The sequence below is a fragment of the Azolla caroliniana genome, unplaced genomic scaffold (assembly GCF_043228905.1).
Source record: "Azolla caroliniana isolate FFs.n. ecotype wild unplaced genomic scaffold, voAzoCaro1.0.p SCAF_12, whole genome shotgun sequence".
NCBI classification, from domain to species: Eukaryota; Viridiplantae; Streptophyta; class Polypodiopsida; order Salviniales; family Salviniaceae; genus Azolla; species Azolla caroliniana.
The window spans coordinates 12,304,893-12,322,925 of record NW_028230447.1 but is presented as its reverse complement, the minus strand read 5'-3'; the positions used below and the strand labels follow the sequence as shown (position 1 = coordinate 12,322,925).

At 48.2% G+C, this 18,033-nt stretch overlaps 1 protein-coding gene across 1 annotated transcript in view; it reads right to left on the bottom strand.

Annotated features, from left to right (window-relative positions):
- LOC147857144 (uncharacterized) overlaps positions 1 to 7,293 on the bottom strand; it is a 30,592-nt gene extending 23,299 nt beyond the window's left edge. Inside the window, exon 1 of the mRNA XM_087328137.1 lies at positions 7,069 to 7,293. Coding sequence (XP_087184263.1) covers positions 7,069 to 7,293 — 225 coding nt within the window. The remainder of the gene's footprint in view (positions 1 to 7,068) is intronic.
- Positions 7,294 to 18,033: the final 10,740 nt, after the last annotated feature.

Genomic DNA, 18,033 nt, shown 5'->3' with positions numbered 1-18,033 from the left:
GTACGTCCCATTGTCGTTGGCGCTTTGTACCACGTAAGGCCCGAACCACCTTCTTGCGAACTTCCGTGTCGCTCGGTGCTGGTTGTCGAGGCTGCTGTCGTAGACTAGCACCCAGTCGCCTTCCTCAATCTTCTCCGGTCGGAGCCGGTGCGTTTGGTCGAACCGGGATTTGTTCCTCATCCTCGCATCCCGAAGCTTTCCCGCAGCCTGCTCCACGTCCTCCGGCCTTCGCTCGAGCTGACGTATGCGCGCCGCCAATAGTTCCTCCCGGCTCATCTTGTCTCTCCAGTCCACGGTTGCCCATGAGAAGATCGTACGTTCCATCGGCATGATCGGCTTCTACCCAAACATGAGCTCTGCCGGCATGAATCCGGTTACCGAACTGTGCGTAGTTCGGTCAGCCCACAACGCGTAAGGCAGCAGCCGTGGCCAGTTCCCGACTTGACCTCCGCATGCCTGAACTAACACCTTGACGATCGGTCCGTGACCGCGCTCCACCTTTCCATTCGCCTCCGGATTGTACGCAGTGGTAAGCGAGAGCTTGACTCCTAGCCGGTTGAACAGCTCCTTGGCCTCTTCGGCGTCCAACTCCCCGCGATCAGCCATGATCTTCCCAACGCACCCGTACCGGCATATAACGTCCTCAATCAGGAACCGACATACGGCCGCAGTCATTTTGTTCTGAAGGGCTCGGCCTTCCACCTGGTTCGTCAGATCTTCCCTAGCCTGGACCAGATACCGCATTTGTCCTACTCCCATCGGCATCGTCACCAGGTCTACCATCCATTTGAAGTGGATGGTCGGAGGGTACGTAGGGTGAAGCTCGTCCCGATGTCGGACTACGGAGTGCATCTGACAGCTCTCGCAAGTTGTCACGAACCGATGCACGTCCCGGTACAGTCCCGACCACCAGTACTTCCCCTTTATCTTCTCAAACGTGGCCCACGTTCCACGATGTCCAGCACAAGGGCTGTCGTGGTAGGCCGTCAGCAGCTCCTCCTGTTCTTCCTTCATCGCCACCACCCGGAGCGGGACGCTGTTCCTCTTCTTCGGGTGCTTCCATAAGTATCCGTCCCGGAGAAAGAATCGGTATGCTTTCTTCCGGATCCGGTTGGTCTCGTCCCTCGTCCACGACGCATCCGGCGTCATTGTCCTCAAGAAACCACCGATCTGGAGCCACTCACCGTCGTACTTGCTCTCGTCGAAGCCGTTAAGCACCAGAGTGCTCGTCCCATCGGTCGTCACGTACGGTGCCTCGAAGAAGTCCACCCCGACTTCTTCGTCCTCCGAAACCATGCCGCCCTCGTCATCAAACCTCGCCCTCGAAAGCATGTCGGCCATGGCGTTGTCCTTTCTGGAAATGTGTCGTATTTCCGGGTCCAGGGACTTGATGTACGCTATCCACCTGAGCATCGCCAGGTCCGGTGTCGCGCATCCGGAAACCATGCTGAGAATTGGCAGGCAATCCGTCTCGATAATCACTTCTGTCCCAATCAGGTAGTCTTTGTCGGCCTTTACTGCCGAAACGATACCCCAGAGTTCGCGTTTAACCTGGGCGTACCCTTGTTGTCGCTCACTGAGGACCTTCGCGCCGAATCGGATCGGGAACCGAATGTCATCCTCGTCTTCTTGGTTGACGACCCATCCAATCCCGGTCGGACTCGTATCCACCGTTATGTATACCGGGGTACCCTTCCCGTAGACAGCCTTCCGGAGCGCCGGTGCTGCCGCAAGAGCTTCCTTCAGCTTCCGGACCGACTCCGAGTGCTCGTCTCGCCACTCGAATTTTCGCCCTTTCTTCAGCAACCCGTATAGCGGCTCCGCAACGTGGGCGTAATGCGGGATCCATATGTGGTAGAATGCGCACGCCCCCAGGAACCTCCGAACTTCCGTAACCGAGCTACAATCGGTCTTCATCGCGGAGATGGCTTCTACCTTTGCCGGAGACGGCTTCCGGCCATATGGTCCACATAGGTGTCCGACCACCAGGATTTCTGATTGCCCGAAGGCCGATTTCTCCCCGGAGAAGGTGAGCCTCGCATCCTCTAACCTTTGTAGCACCTTCTCGCAGTCGTTGATGTGTGTTGCCACGAATCGTCGGCACCCGTCCGGCCCAAGTGTCTCGTCCTTCTCTTCCACCGGGCACCCTTTTATCAGGATGTCGTCTAGAAATGGCATGGTGATGTCTGGGGTGCAATCCCTCAGTACCTTGTTCATTGCATTCACCATGTGGGCCACCGAGTTGGTCCCTCCTTGTGGTAGGGTACACATTCGTACTAGGCCGAGGGGAGTTCGCATCGTCGTAATGTCTCTGCTCTCCACGGCTAGCTGGAACTGGTCGTACCCCGAGTACAGATCACCGACCGAATAAATCGACCTTCCGGCGAAGGCCTCCGCGAACTCGTCTATGGTCGGTCCGATTCCTGCGTTCCGAATGGTCACTCTATTGAACGGCTGCAGGTCCTGAATGAAGCGCAATGTTCCGTTTTTCTTTGGTACGGTAAACCATCGGTTCGAGTATGGGGCACTTGACGGTTCGAGAATGCCCATATCGACTTTCTGCCTCAATAGCTCCATCAACTTCGGGATGTGAGCTCTCGGTATTGGAATCGGCTTGAGATTCCACGGTACATGCGGTACCGTGAATATCACCATTGGCTCCACGATTGTCTCGTACAACCGTGGGGTCTTTCCCGAGTGTCCGGGCTGTCTCGGCCCCATGCCTTGGCATCCCTCTCTAAAAATCCTCCCGGTTCTCGCCACCGAGGGATTCGCGGTTTCGCTCGTGGTTCGGTCGCACCGTCAGAAATTGGACCGAATGGCGCCCGTCCTGGCTTTTGACCCTCGCGTAGGCCAAACCGTTGTCCAGCACCTTGGTCTCCATCCGCGCCGCCGTGATGTATGGTTCCCCTAATATGACCGGGTGCGAGGACGTCTCCTGTACGAAGAAGTGCTGGTCAATCTCGACGTCGCCGATCTTGACCAGCACGTTCGGGCAGGCCCCGTGCAGTTCCTCGGTGGCGCGCATCGCCGCCCATATCTTCCACCCGTGCTTGGTGTTGATCGATCACTTTCCTTTCTTATAGAAGTCTCCCGACATCAGGTTTATTTCCGAACCGTGGTCCACCAATGCCACCACCGGTTCCTGAACATCTCCGATGTTTACCGGGGTCTCCGTGGTCGCTCGGGCCCAGTGTGGCCTCGAATAGTGGCTCTCCGCCCACTCATCTTCCAACGCCAAGTCGTCGATGTGCGTCGTCCGCACCTCCACCGGTCTCTCCGGTTCCGTCTCCGTCGATAGCCTCTTCCGCTTCACCAAGTCCACAATGGAGTCGTGGAACTCCTTCTTAGTGATCCCTAGCACCTCCCGCAATGACAGCTCCACTTTGCTGTCGAGGATCCGCTCTTCTAGGACCTTTCGCAGGTCCGTGGTCCTTTCTATTTCCATCCCCAGTCGGTATCCGCCCTTCCTGGTGTTATCTTGCGTGCTGGACCCACCGGCATCGATCCGTCGTTGCCCGAATTGGGTCTCGTATCATTGTGAGGGCCCGACCGCTCCGGCTTTCCCCACTCGTTTGTCTTCCACCAGAGCCTCGTAGTTCCGGCAGGCGGCTTCTACGAAGCCCGTCTTCTCCTCGACCGGGTCGCTCCACCCGGTTATTTCCCGGACCCGTCTCTCAGCGCGGTCCGCTTCATCTTCCCTCAGCCGTGCGCCGGCGAGGCCTTCCAACATTGCCAACCAGAATCCGTCTTTGCTCTCCTTTCGGGCCTCGCTACCCCCGACCTGAATACCGGCCGACGCTGAGTAGTGGATGGCCTCCACGTGTCGGGCCGCTACCTCTTCCATCAGTCTCTTCATACCTCCTCGCTCGTCGTTTCGGTTTAGGGCCCTTTTGGTATCGCCGGCATGCACCCGGCCTTCCCACAGGTACACCACTCGGTTCCTCAACGCCTCTGCGAAATCGCCGCAGTCCTTCCGAATGTGGCCGACCTCGTCGCACCACATGCACCCGTTCCCTGCTGCCGACCGTCGGTCACGAACCGGTTCGCCGCCTTCCCTTCGAGTCTGGGCGATATGGAGATCCTTTATCGCCCGCGTCAACTCCTCCAGCGCTGCTCCTCCGGACGAGTCATTGACCATGCCGGTCGAAGCCGAACCGGTTTCGAGCCACTCCCGGGTCTCTGCCCTTCGCCCTTGTGGTGCCGGTTCAAGGCTCCTTGCTGTGACAGAGCCCGCTCCGGTCGCCCCGTTGTCAGCCCATTCTCGCCGTTTGTCGAAACGGCCACAGACTCTCTTAACCGCAACCCAGTCGGTCGTCAGCCCGTCTTTGGTTTCTAGCAAGGAGCCGACTTGATCCCGGTCCCGCTCGTCCACCGACTTGACGAACATTAGGACCCGGCTCGTATCCAGAACGGTTCGGTCAAGCGCCGAAAGGCGTGCAAAGCGTTCCTCAAACTCCCGGAGGAGTGCCGACGCGTTTCTTCCCTTGCCGGGGGACTCCACCCATTCCATGAAGTCCCGTTTCGAAAGCCGGAGCGCGTCGTCCAGCCCGTATTTTTCTAGGAGTCGGCCTTCGAACTCCTCCCAGGTACGGCTCTCCGCCCGTACCTTGAGCACCTCCGCATGGATGCTCGGCATCGCCACTCGAGGGAACCCGGCAAGACGCCTCTCTTCCGGAATGTCCCGCATCAGCATTTCTGCCCCGTAGGACGCCAAATACTTCGTGGCATCCTTTCCGCTGAACCGGCCGATCGTATCGACGACCACCTCAACGGCTCTGTCGAGGGCGCCGGTGCCCTCACGTGCGGTCAATATCCGATCCACGGCCGAAGCCATGGTCTCCGCAAGTCGGGTTCACCAAGATGTCAAGGTATTCCTCGCGGATGTGTGAAATGAGGCGGGACCTCGGGGGTCTTGCACCGAAAAGCAAGAGAGAAAGGAGAAGGGAAGAGACCCACTACCTGCGAGCGCAGATTCTCAGGGACACGGCCCTCGACACAAAGACGCGAGTGGGACACCGACGCAGAGAGACACGAATGTATGTATATATATATTAACAAGGACAAACAACAAGAAGCACGAAGTTGGTTACAACCGAACAGGCCGGCGAACAGATGCCGATGCCTGTTCGTAAACGCACAGAAAGAAAGGAGTAGGTTGGAGGTGCTGCCGGAAGCACTCGGGCATTCCTCAGAGCAGCGCGAGCCTCCCGAAACCTGCACAGAAAGAAGCTATGGAGTTTTGAAAGAGAGAGAAGCCTTCCGCCGACAACCCGACAGCACTTCGTCCTCTCTAACCGCGATCCCTTCCCCCCTCCTCGTCTCCCTCCTTTTATAGGCAAGGAAGGAGCCGTTTCCCATTAACTTCCTACCTACCGAATCTACCTACCTAGGATCTTCTATGTACAACATAAGGCGTACGTGCATGAAGAGCCGGTTCCGACGCTCCGGTGCACCGATTCCGCTTGTGGACGGTTTTCTTCACGACAACGTATACAAACCCCAACCTTACCATTGTACTAACTTATCCTAAGTGTTGTAAATATAGATTTAATACGTATAAGACCTTTATTTATGCCTACCTTTATTAAAAGGTAAGTCATGCATTTTTTTTAGAATGCGTGAATACTTTATTTATAAGAAAAATGTACACCAATAAAAAATGACTCGTGTACATCTAACGAGCATGAGCACTATATTTAGGAAATAAAAGCATAGTGTAAAAAGGCAACTCATGCACATTTAGTGTGCATGAATACTTTAGAAAAAGCATGAAGCTATGCTTAGCCTCTTCCATCCTTATATAAGGAGGAGAGAAAGATGTATGGGGGTTGTTGCTTATTTTACAAGGGTGGATTGATATAATATAATCGTGGGATTCACGAATTTGCTAACTATTTTTTCTCTCTTAATTTGAGTACTCACTAATACACTATACTCGTGGGATTCACGAGTTTTTAATATCTTTCATTCTTACAACATATTTTATATTCTTCATTGCCTTAGAATTTTCTTTTCTCCTAGTCCAAAACCTCAGCGGTTCCCACCCGACTCACGCAATGATCCGGCACCGAAAGGCACGACAACGGGAGTCCCCAAACTCCAACTCTCACTATGCAAGGAGAATACAACAGGGGAACACAGAGGCAATGATCTCGTGCTCACAATCTTCGCCTGGTGGCGGTTATTTTTAGCCAGCCGGCAAGGAGTGGAGGACAATCTAGAATGTGAAAGGGCGGGAATTATCGGAAGCTGTTATTAGAATATTATGTAATTAAGTATATTTTGAGAAGTGAACAGACGGACCGGAATCGGTATGCCGATCCGGATCCAGACCAGTTCATATCAGTGTGCCGGTTGGCACCGTTTTGTATGCAGAGCTGGTGATCTATAAAAAGGCCCGGTTACATTGTAAATCAAGATGGATAATTAATAAAGCCCTATTGTCTTATCTTTGTGTATTGATTACTGTTCTGTGCTAATTACTTTCTATCTTACGCGTGTATTAAGATTCATGATATGTTGGTTAAGTAGCCGATAAAGGTCTGATCAATCATTAGTCTAAGTTACCTCGCCGTAACACCCTTTGGTGAAGTGTCTTCCGTAGACACCCTGTGTTAGGCTATTGTCCGGTCCTTAGGAGTAACACAGTTTTTAGCGACCACGATTCCTGCATAAGCGCAACAAACATCAACGGGAATGGATGACTAGAACAATGAACGGACCGGTTACGAAGCGAGCAAGGAGACTTACTGAGCGGCTGCGGAAGCGAGAGGCTTTCCAGGAGGCGGCGGAAGAGATTCGTGTGGATCAAACATTTTCCAAAGTGATCGGGCGAGTGGCCAAGGAGTCACTCTGTTTGCAACAAGATTTCCACCCCGACGATGGAAGCAGCTTAAGTAGTCTTCGGGAAGCGGAATCCCTTCTACAGGCATTAGCTGCAGGAGAAGGCGATTCAGAACCGTTTTCGGCCTTTGAATCGGACTTGGACGGCGAATATAGCGCTCATTCCAATTACCGTAGCAATCACGACACCCCAGACGGACCAACGGACCAGGAATCGAATACCTTACTGACACCGGAACCAGAATTGATAGAGCTGGAAGCCACAGGCCGGCCAAGGTCTGAGCAGCACTCGACACCCGAAGTAGAGGAGGAATGACCTCCCACTAAGGAAGAAAGACCTCCCGCAAAGGAAGCAAGACCTTCCACAGAGGAAGAAAGACCTCCAATAGAGGAGGAGGAGAGACCTCCGACACCACCAGCCCGTGTTCCAACACCAGACGACGACATGCCCTTTCAATATCCCAAGTACTGGGATGATCCAGACACAAAGGCCCACATCTATGCATTTTAGCAGACCTAGGAAGCGAATCATGTGTCACAACGCTTAACCGCAGCCGAAGCAGAACGCTCAAAGATGGCGGAGTTCGGCATGGCCCGCCGCCAGATGGCGCCTGACGCAAGATCCCAAAACCATCATGACGTTTGAGGCATTGAAAACTAAATTCTTACACTTTTTTCACAAAGAGGTGGATCAACGGGAAATGGTCGGCCTATTTTATACCATCCGGCAGGAGCCCACGGAGAACATTCAACAATTTCTAATCTGATTCTAGAGAATGCACAGCCAACTCAGTCGGGCACCACCGGAGGAAGAGACTAAGGCGTTATTCCTAGCAGCACTTCCGGAACCCCTACGAACGGTGTGCACAGTCATTGATTTCCGCATGAGTTCCGTCGACCAGGTCATAGACCGAGTAGGGGAAATGGAAAAATCCAGCTCGTGGCTAACGATGGGGGCACTCCAACGAGCGTTACCAACCGATGAAGACCTCCGATTTCGACAAGCAATTCAATGTATGACTTGCCTGAATGGCGGACACTCGGTGCTGGAGTGCACCATGCGTTCTCCATGCTTGCTTTACCATTCCAGAAACCACACAATGGATCGGTGCGAGTATAACTTGTTGAATTGGCAAGCGCCACCGGTCCGACAATCAAACCACAAAGCAACCAGGAGGAGGAAGAAGAGCGCTAGTGACGAGAGGAGCGTTACCGTCCGGCACAAGATGTCCGGTATAGTGATCGAAGAGACGCTTATGACAGCGACCGACAGGAGGAGAAGATGTTCGAGCTCCGGAACGAAGTGCAACGGGCTGAGACAGCACTAGCGGAAGAACGGGCTGAGAAGGCAAACATATGAGCTGAAGTGACTCAAGAATGCCTGGAACTCCAGATGCAACATCATGTGGAAACGGAACGTGCCACCATGGTCTTACAAAGAGTGCAGACAACCTATTAGAATCAACTGTTGCGCTACAAGGACCAGGAGGTGGTAACTGCCAACCTGATCAAATAGTTGAAAGATGAATGGTAGGCCGTAGAAGACAAATCAAAGATGGGGCTGGAGCGGATCCGGTGCATTGTACAAGCATGGAAGAATCGAACGAAGCGCTTGATTGAAGACAACTCAGTATTATGGTGGTCGAAATGGGCGAAGCATGCTGCCGAGCTACAGTTGCTGAGGGCAGACGCAGAAAACCAGCAAAAGGAAGGAGATGAGTTCTATAAGCTGGAAAAGGAAGACTTTGCTGCCGTGAAAGATGAATTGGCAGATGACTTCGTAACGTTGGCTGATGAACAGATAGTAGTGGTCCGACAACTACTGGCACAACTGGACGATGATCGGCTGGAAGTTACAAAAAGGAGAGGCTACGACAAGAGGCGACGAAGAGCGCGGCAACAATCATTCTAAGTGATGAAGAGCCATTGTCGGAGCATAGGAGAGACAGAGGCAAGGCTGGGACAAGCCAATCAGATTTAACTTAGGAGGAGCAGCCAAGGGAGGAATATCCGCAACAACAGCCGGCACCGAGAGCCGGACATTGGCTATTGGAGGAGCAATGCCCAGAAGAACTAGAGACCGCGCAACAGTAGGAGCAACAACAACAGCCAACGGAGCAACAACCACAGCCAATGGAACAACAACAATAGCAGTCCGATCAGCTTTCGAAAGAACCCTTAGAGCCCCTCGATTAGAGCATTGTGGACATTTTGGACGAGGATTGAAGGCCAGATAGTGGGATTCGACGTACAAGGTACTGTCCCACGGGCGTGCCATGTGTTAGCCAGCCGACAAGGAGTGGAGGACAGTCCAGAATGTGAAAGGGCAGGAATTATCAGAAGTTGTTATTAGAATATTATGTAATTAAGTATATTTTGAGAAGTGAGCGGACGTACCGGAATCGGTATGCCGATCAGGATCCGGACCGGTTCATATCAGTGTGCCGGTTGGCACCGTTTTGTATGCAGAGCCGGTGATCTATAAAAAGGCCCGGTTACATTGTAAATCAGGACGGATAATTAATAAAGCCCTATTGTCTTATCTCTGTGTATTGATCACTGTTCTGTGCTAATTACTTTCTATCTTACGCATGTATTAAGATTCATGATATGTTGCTAAAGTAGCCAATAAAGGTCTGATCAATCATTAGTCTAAGTTACCTCGCCGTAACACCCTTTGGTGAAGTGTCTTCCGTAGACACCCTATGTTAGGCTATTGTCCGGTCCTTAGGAGTAACAGTTACAACAGAGACCTGCTTTGTCTCTCTCTCTCTCTCTCTCTCTCTCTCTCTCTCTCTCTCTCTCTCTCTCTCTCCTCTACTACACTTTGTACAGTAGTTACACCAATAACTCTATACAAAATAATGACAACACACAAAACATGTTTGTCCTAAGTCATATTTATACAAATATGACTTTAGGAATATTTACAGATATTGCCCCAATGGGCTCTCAGAAACATAATTACATATATGTCACTTCATCCGGTGAGAGGCTCTCACCGGGCCTTCATCATCCGGTTCTCACCAGGCCTTCATCATCCCATCCGGAGGGACCAAAATCCTAACACAAACAATACTCAAATTTGAAGTCGCATATATACATACATACATATATATGCATGCATCCATATATACCTACATTCAAATATTACGTCCATGAATATGTATATATATACATTACACCAATTTATACATGCATGCTGACTAAACATAAATATATGTATAAATATATATTACTATATGTAAATATGTACATACATGCATTACATACTACATACATATTAGAATCGGCCATATATATTGACATACATATATACATAATACATACATAAAAATTACATATTACATATATACATACACATCCTTACAAACATATTTTATATATTACATATTACACACGTATATTATTATACACACAATTATATAGAGATGCAAATATACAAACCAAACACACAAAAATAAATTACATATAATATATACACACATATACACACATTCCATACATACAATACAATACAATATGTACATACATACACACACAAACATAACACATGCATATCATATACATGCATATATACCTACATTCATATATCACACATGCATATATACCTATATCCGTGAATATGTATATACATACATTACACCCATGTATGTGTATATATATATATGAGTATGGAGTGGGAATTTTATGGCGTATGATAGAGACATATTTGTCGAGCATGGGAGATTCCCCCTTGGCTTTTTTTGTGAACCCAAGTCAATGAGAATTTGTTCTTGGAATGTGCAGGGACTTGGTGGGTCACAACATCAGCTAGAGAAGCGTTGGTTTAGGAGAGAGTGGGAAGCTGATGGCCTTTGTAAAACAATTGATATTTTGCTCTTACAAGAGCATCACCTTGGCCGAGAAAGAAAAGAACTTTTCAAAGACCCGTTGCTAGGGAATTGGTACACATGGTGGGCTCCTGCTCACGGCGTGTTAGAAAGGAGAGGTGGAGTGTGTATTTCGGTGAGGAAATCAACGGATATCACCATCTTGGATCATGGCATATTGATCGAAGGTAGGGCCATGTTCTGCTACCTGGAATGGAGGAATGTAAAATTTGGGGTGTTGAATTTCTATGCACCTAACATTAGTAATGAGAGGACCTGATTTTGGAGACCGTTGGCAAACAAAATTCCCTCCTTCGACAATTGGATAGTGGCGGGGGATTTTAACATGACAGAGAGAATGGAAGATTGTTTGGGGGCTCATTCGAACTTGCTACAGGGGGAGGAGCTTAGAGCGTGGGGTTTCTTAATTTCTATGTTGGGAATCCAGGATTCATGGTATTCTAGTATGGTGGTTGAGGCGAATTCCTTGAGGTTCTCACGATTTGGTTGGAAGGAGAGTGAAGGATGTCACTCTAGATTAGACCGCATCTATGTGAGCCCTAGGATAGAGGAATGGAGTGGCTACTCATCCATTCTAGCTGGTTTTACATATTCGGATCACCTTCCAGTATCCTTGACTCTCGAACCGATTTATAAGAAGAAGAGTGAGAGCAATTTGAGGATTCCTCCAAAGATTTTTGGTATCCAGAAGGTTGAGGATGCAATGAATAAAATTTGGACGGTTTCCCCATCAGCCCACGACCTAATACAGGTACTGGAGGAAAATATTATCAATTCTTCTTTGGTTCTTCAGAAGGTGGCTAGGGAGGAGCTGGTAAGGTGTCAATACCATCTCAATCGCCTGAGGAAGGCAGTCATCTCAGCTCAAAAGCTCACGCAAGTGAACCCATGTTGTGCTTGGGCAAAAGACAGGTTGCAGGAGGCCTCTAGGGTGTTGCAGGAGGTTAGACAGCAACGTGAGCAATTCCTCTTTAGAAAGTCGGCAGCATGGTGGGTTGTCAAGGGAGATAAAGTTAACATGGAGTTTTTTCTCACCAAGACTCCGAAACGGAGAGGAAAGCATATTCACAGTCTCATACGGGAGGATGATTCAATGACGTTTGATCAAGAGGAAATCTTGCAAATTGCGACTAATTACTACAGAGACCTTCTAGCTCCTACGTTGGCAAATGACCAGGTTTTGAGTAACCTGATGCATGATGTAATTACATGCTTGAAGACCAGGATTGGAGAGGCAGCTAAAGCGTAGTTGTCAAAAGCCATAGAGGAGGAAGAGATTGTAGCGGGGATAGACAAGATACAGAGTATGGCTTGTCCTGGTGCTGACGGCCTTCCCAAAGCCTTCTTCAAGGAGTTTTAGGAGCAAAATTTTCCAAGCTTGGAAGCTGGACTACAAGAGATGTGGAGAACGGGACGGATGCCGAGCAACTTCAATGAAGGCTTGATCTACCTGATTTCGAAATCGGAGACTGCATTGCACGAGATTAGACAATGGAGGCCCATTACAATTTTAAATCTAATTTAACATACTAGTGCAAAGAATCAAGCCCTTCCGAGGAGATATCATCCATTCCAATCAAACCGGTTTCATGGAGCATCGTTCTATTATGGACAACGTGATTTTGTTTTGGGAGGCTATTGCAACGACGAGGGAGACCAATCAAAACTTAGCATGCTTGATGCTCGACTTCGAGCACTTCGAAGAAGGACCACAACAAACCCAACGAAGCGCCCGGGACTAAGCAGACGCAATTCGCTGGGAAACGCAAGACACCCAACCAATTCATGGATCGCGATTGTAAGCGACAACATCCTTTTTGCGTAGTCTGCAAAAAGAAGGGTCATACAAAAGAACAATGTCGAAAGTTCCAACGGGAACAGCACGACAGCAAAGCTAAAGCTGCAGACCATAAAGGTCAGATTCCTAATGTCCTTCAGGTCTATACACATCATTTAGTAATTGTCAATGTTCTTTCCCTCACTATGTATTGGGTCCCAATGATTTACTACGTGCAAACGGGTATATAAATGGATCTCTTGTACAATTTTTGTTTGATTCAGGAAGCTCACACAACTTTGTGAATGATCGTTTGGTTCAGATATGGGGAATCCAACCCACTGTAAGTGATCACACCAATACAGTGCACTTGGTTGATGGAAGAGTACAATACATCAACGGGGCGATTCATTCATTAGGAATTTCTATTGATACTTATATAGAGGAAGTAGAATTCCATGTAATGAATCTTTGTACCACTGATGTAATATTGGGTTATCCCTGGTTCTATAATAAAAAATCTTCTTTATCTATTGAATGGGTTCATCATTCAATAACATTTGTACTGAACGATTGTACTCATTTTATTCAATGTGTAAAAAAACAATCCCTCTCGATTGTTTCCTCTCCATCAATATCCGAGTTGTCTTGTTCTACTCTATTTTATTGTGTACTTGATTCAGACATTCACATTTACAATATCGATAATGTCTCGGTTCAATTAACATATTTTGAACAACAACGACTTGATGAAATCTTAAATGATTTTCGTGATGTTTTTCCGAGTGAACTACCAGATGGGTTACCTCCTACACGTAATATAAACCATCGTATAGATATTGTACCTGGCATTGCACCAATAATTATACCTCGTTATCGCTTAAGTCGATCTGAAGAGGATGAGGTATCTAAGCAACTCAAGGACTATTTACGAATAGGTTATATACGTTATAGTAAATCTCCATGGGGTGCACCAATTCTCTTGGTTAAAAAGAAAGAGGGCACATGGCGTATGTGTATTAATTACCGACGCTTGAATAAAGTGACGATCAAGAATTTGTATCCAGTGCCCCGGGTTGACGATCTAATTGACCGTCTCTAGGGAGCTCGGTATTTTACGAAACTTGATCTCCGTACTGGCTCCCATCAATTTCGTATAAGTGAGGGCGATGTTCCTAAAACGTCATTTCGTACACGGTATGACCATTATGAGTTTTTGGTTATGCCTTTTGGTTTGACCAATGCTCCAACTACATTTCAACAAGAAATGAATGACATTTTCTGAGAACAACTTGGAAAATTTGTCGTTATTTTCTTGGATGATATTTTAGTTTATAGTAGTACATTACAAGAACATGCTAAACATGTCCGCTTTGTTTTACAAACATTGCGTGACAAACAATTTTATGCGAAGATCTCAAAATGTGAGTTATTCAAGAAACCAATTACTTATCTTGGACATCTCATAACTGAACAAGGAGTTGAAATTGATCCTTCTCGCATCGAGAAAATCAAGCTTTGGTCCACTCTTCGTAATATTCGAGAAGTTCGATCATTCCTTGGTTTTGTCGGGTTTTTACGAAAATCCTTTCGCAATTACTCCCAATTGTCAATGCCATTTATTGATCTTCTAAAAGGTCAAAGGCGTAAGTTTACAAAACCTATTGTTTGGAATGCTATACTAGACCTCGCCTTTATGGAACTAAAGGACCTGGTGTGCAAGGCTCCTTCACTTCTTTTACCTGATCCTTCAAAACCTTTTGAGGTTGAAACCGATGCAAGCAATTATGCTATAGGCGGTGTCTTATATCAAGATGGTAAACCAATAGCATTCGAGAGTAAGAAACTTGATTCTGCTCAATGTCGGTATACCGTTCAAGAAAAGGAATTATTTGCAGTTATACATGCGGTCAAAACATGGCGCCATTATCTTTATGGAAATCACTTTGTGGTAACTACGGACCATGAGTCCTTGAAATATTTTTGTGACCAACAAGACTTGAAAGGTCGTAAGGCATGATGGGATGATCTCATCCAGGATTTTGATTTTTCCATACGATATCATAAAGGTTCCATGAACATTGTCGTTGATGCACTAAGTCGCATCTGTGAAGTTAACATGCTTAGCTTCACTGAAATAACATCAGATCTTTATGATCACCTTCGAGGAAAGTATCCTGATGACAGTTATTTTGCAAAATATTGGGCAAGAGTTGAGTCTGGAACAAACACCACCACATCCTTGAAGGAATACTTCCACATTGCTAACAGTTTGCTCTACTGTAATGGAAGGTTTGTGTTCCAGATTTACCCGAGGTCAAAAAGAGGATTCTTTTTTAATGGCATGATGCACCCTCAGCAAGGCACCCTGGAATACATCATACACTCGTTCTCATCTCCACTCAATTTTATTGGCCTAAGATGTGTCCTGACATACATAGCTATGTGACTAAATGTCACCAGTGTCAGGTTAACAAAGCCGAGCGACTTAAAGCCGCTGGACTTTTACATCCCTTGGACATTCCCAATAATAAGTGGGAAATTATATCCATGGATTTTATTGTTAGCCTTCCTCGCACCCAAAAAGGTCATGATGCCATCTGGGTTGTCGTTGATTGCCTAACTAAAATGGCCAGATTTATTGCTACCAAAACCACGGTAATAGCTCCTAAATTGGCTTACCAATTCGTTGACGAATTATTTCGTTTTTATGGGTTACCGATGGATATCATGAGTGATCGAGATCCAAAGTTTACTAGTGACTTCTGGACGCTGTCGCGAAGATTCGCACGTGCGTGTGCTACTCGAGCGACCACCGGGGTCTTGGACTGGGGAGGATGTTCGCGGAATTATTGAAGAGATGACGATCAATGTAAGATTAGACAGAATTTGTTCACTTGAGAAGAAGAAAGCTTGTACACTTCAGAAGTAGAAAATAATGAAGATAAAGACAAATATAATTATATTGATGATAATGGTGTTGGTGATATCACATATTGAGCCCCCCTTACACAAGCCCAACTAGAGGCTTTTATAGGTCTTTCCATGCTCGTGACATGCACAAAACCATGGGCTAAAACCATGGTTTTGTGCACACGGTTTTGCTTATGTCATGCACAAACCATGGGTTTAAAACCATGGTTTTGTGCACATGGTTTTTTATGGTTGTTTCGTCTATAATTTGTATATGAAAAGGAAATACATAAAATCTACACTATATGATAGTTGTCCTAGTGGTAAGGCAATTATCTTGTATCTTAGAGGTGCAAGGTTCAAACCTTGCTTGCACCCCTCTGTATGAACTCAAGTGCCACTAGGCCTTAGGAGGCTTATTTGCTAAGTGTATGTGCAATGTTGCACATCCTTGGTTTATTCGTCTCACTCAGTTTCACAACGTAGCCGAAAATCGTCACGACATCCACCCCCACCAAACCCGCACATCCTCCGGTATGTGCCGAGAAAGGTGAAGAGGTGAGATCTTTGGCAACGGTGATCAACCGAGTTCCTCTGCACGCTCGTCTACTTTGTCTTCCACTTCGAGTATGCGCAATCTTTCCAACCGAACCACCGTAGCCACCCGATCCACCATATCCGGCGCTCACACTTTCTTCCCCGATCGGTTGTAGTAGATCTACCGAACGATGTCGTCGATACGACCGCTCTTCCTTCGTCCACTGTGCGTGTCCTTCGATTGGACTCCTGCCCACTTCTCACGCTCACCGTCTTCAACTGGGTATTGTAGATCGTTCGTGTCGATCTCCGATTAGGCCGGGTTTGCCCTTGTCCGGATCGGTCTCCACCGATCGCTTCTTGACTTGGTTGGCCTTCGTCTGCATTCACATTTCCCCGAGTCGGGCTCGACCGATTGTTTCTAGCTGGGTCGGCCCCCTTTTGGATCGGAATCGTCCGATCGATTTTCGCCGAATCAGGTTTCGGCCGGGTCGGCCCCGGTCGATCGGCTCCCATGTGGATCTTCCTTCGTTCGGGTCGGAATCCCGGCCGGATCGTCTTCCGGTTCAACCGGTTCTCGACTCTTCCTTCCTTCCCGCATGCAACCTCTCCATGGAACTCAACCGCAGCTTCATCCTTGGCCTCCACGTCGGCCATATCCTTCCCTCCATGTATGCTCGCCGCGAGCCATATTGTCTCCTCTTCGCCACCTCCTTTATCTTCGGTCTTATGCCGACACACGGTCTCGACTGCCGAAGTCTCCGGAACCGGTGTGAAGGAATCCCTTCGCTCATGCACATTTACCTTATCTTCTTCATCGCCCTTCCGGTCGTCCTCTTTTTTGTCCACACATTCCGTCTCTCCGGTCTCACGTTGGCGCACGTGCACAACCGCCGAAGTCTCTAGAATAGGTGTGGGGATATCCTTTCTTCCTCGATCTTCTTCCTCCTTGTGTTGGGCCTTCGTCTTCCCGTCACCACCTTCCGTCTCTCCGGTCTCACGTTGGCACATGGGCGCAACCGTCGAAGTCTCTGGAACAAGCGTGAAGAAAGTGTCGACATGGCTATCCGTTGTCGACTCGTCCATAGCCACCTCCGACTGGATGTCGTTTGTCATGGCTACCTCCTCAATCACGTCGGACTCAAACACTTTATCTCCCTCGATCATGCAAGATTTTCTAATGCTTGCGCCTTCATCACCCGATGTTTCGTACACAATGCGTGTTCCGAAACATTATCCTCCCTCGAAGTGGTGTTCGCCGTCCTCGAGTCATCGGCCTCCTCCTTGGCCGTCGTTTCTTCGTAAGACAAGAAGGTGACTTGTTTCACACCTTCTCTCTCGGTACCATCATACCGAACCAGAGCCTTTGTATCGGCCACTTCATTAACCCGCATTTGTTGGGAGGTCTCTTCTTCCTTGATCACCATTCGCCTCGGTTTTGTCTCCCTTCTACGCTTCATTTCTTTTGTTGGTGGTGCGTTGTGGCATCTCGTCCCTCTTCGATCGTCCCTCATAGGCCGTCTTGTTGTCGTCGATATTCTCGCTTGCCCCTTATCGTGTAGTCGGCATACACTTTCCACTTTGCTCCAATCCTCGATGAGGCCATTTGCACCATCATCTTCTTCGAGTTTGAGGCCGATCGCCGTCCTTTCCATTCGATCGATTGACTTCACGAACATAAGGACCTTATCGACCCCCACCAATCTTTGTTCCCGCTCCGACAATTGAGAAAAATGATGCTCGAAGTCTACGAATGCTTGTGTCGCACCTTGGTGGGTCTTCGCTGATGTCACCCATTGGTCGAAGTTGCGTCGATCTTGTCCCTTTAGTCTCTCATAGTCATATTCCTCCAATAGAGCCTTCTCGAAAATTGCCCACGAATCATGAGCTTCTAGAAGGTCTGTTACATCTTTGAAGATCGGTTGAGACACCGCCCGACAAAAGTACTCTAGCCTCATAGCTTTGTCCACACCTCTTGAATCCATCTCCGCATTGTAGACTTTTAGGAAACTTTGGACTTCGGCACCGTTGAAATAGCTCATTCGTTCGACTACCTTGTCGACGGCT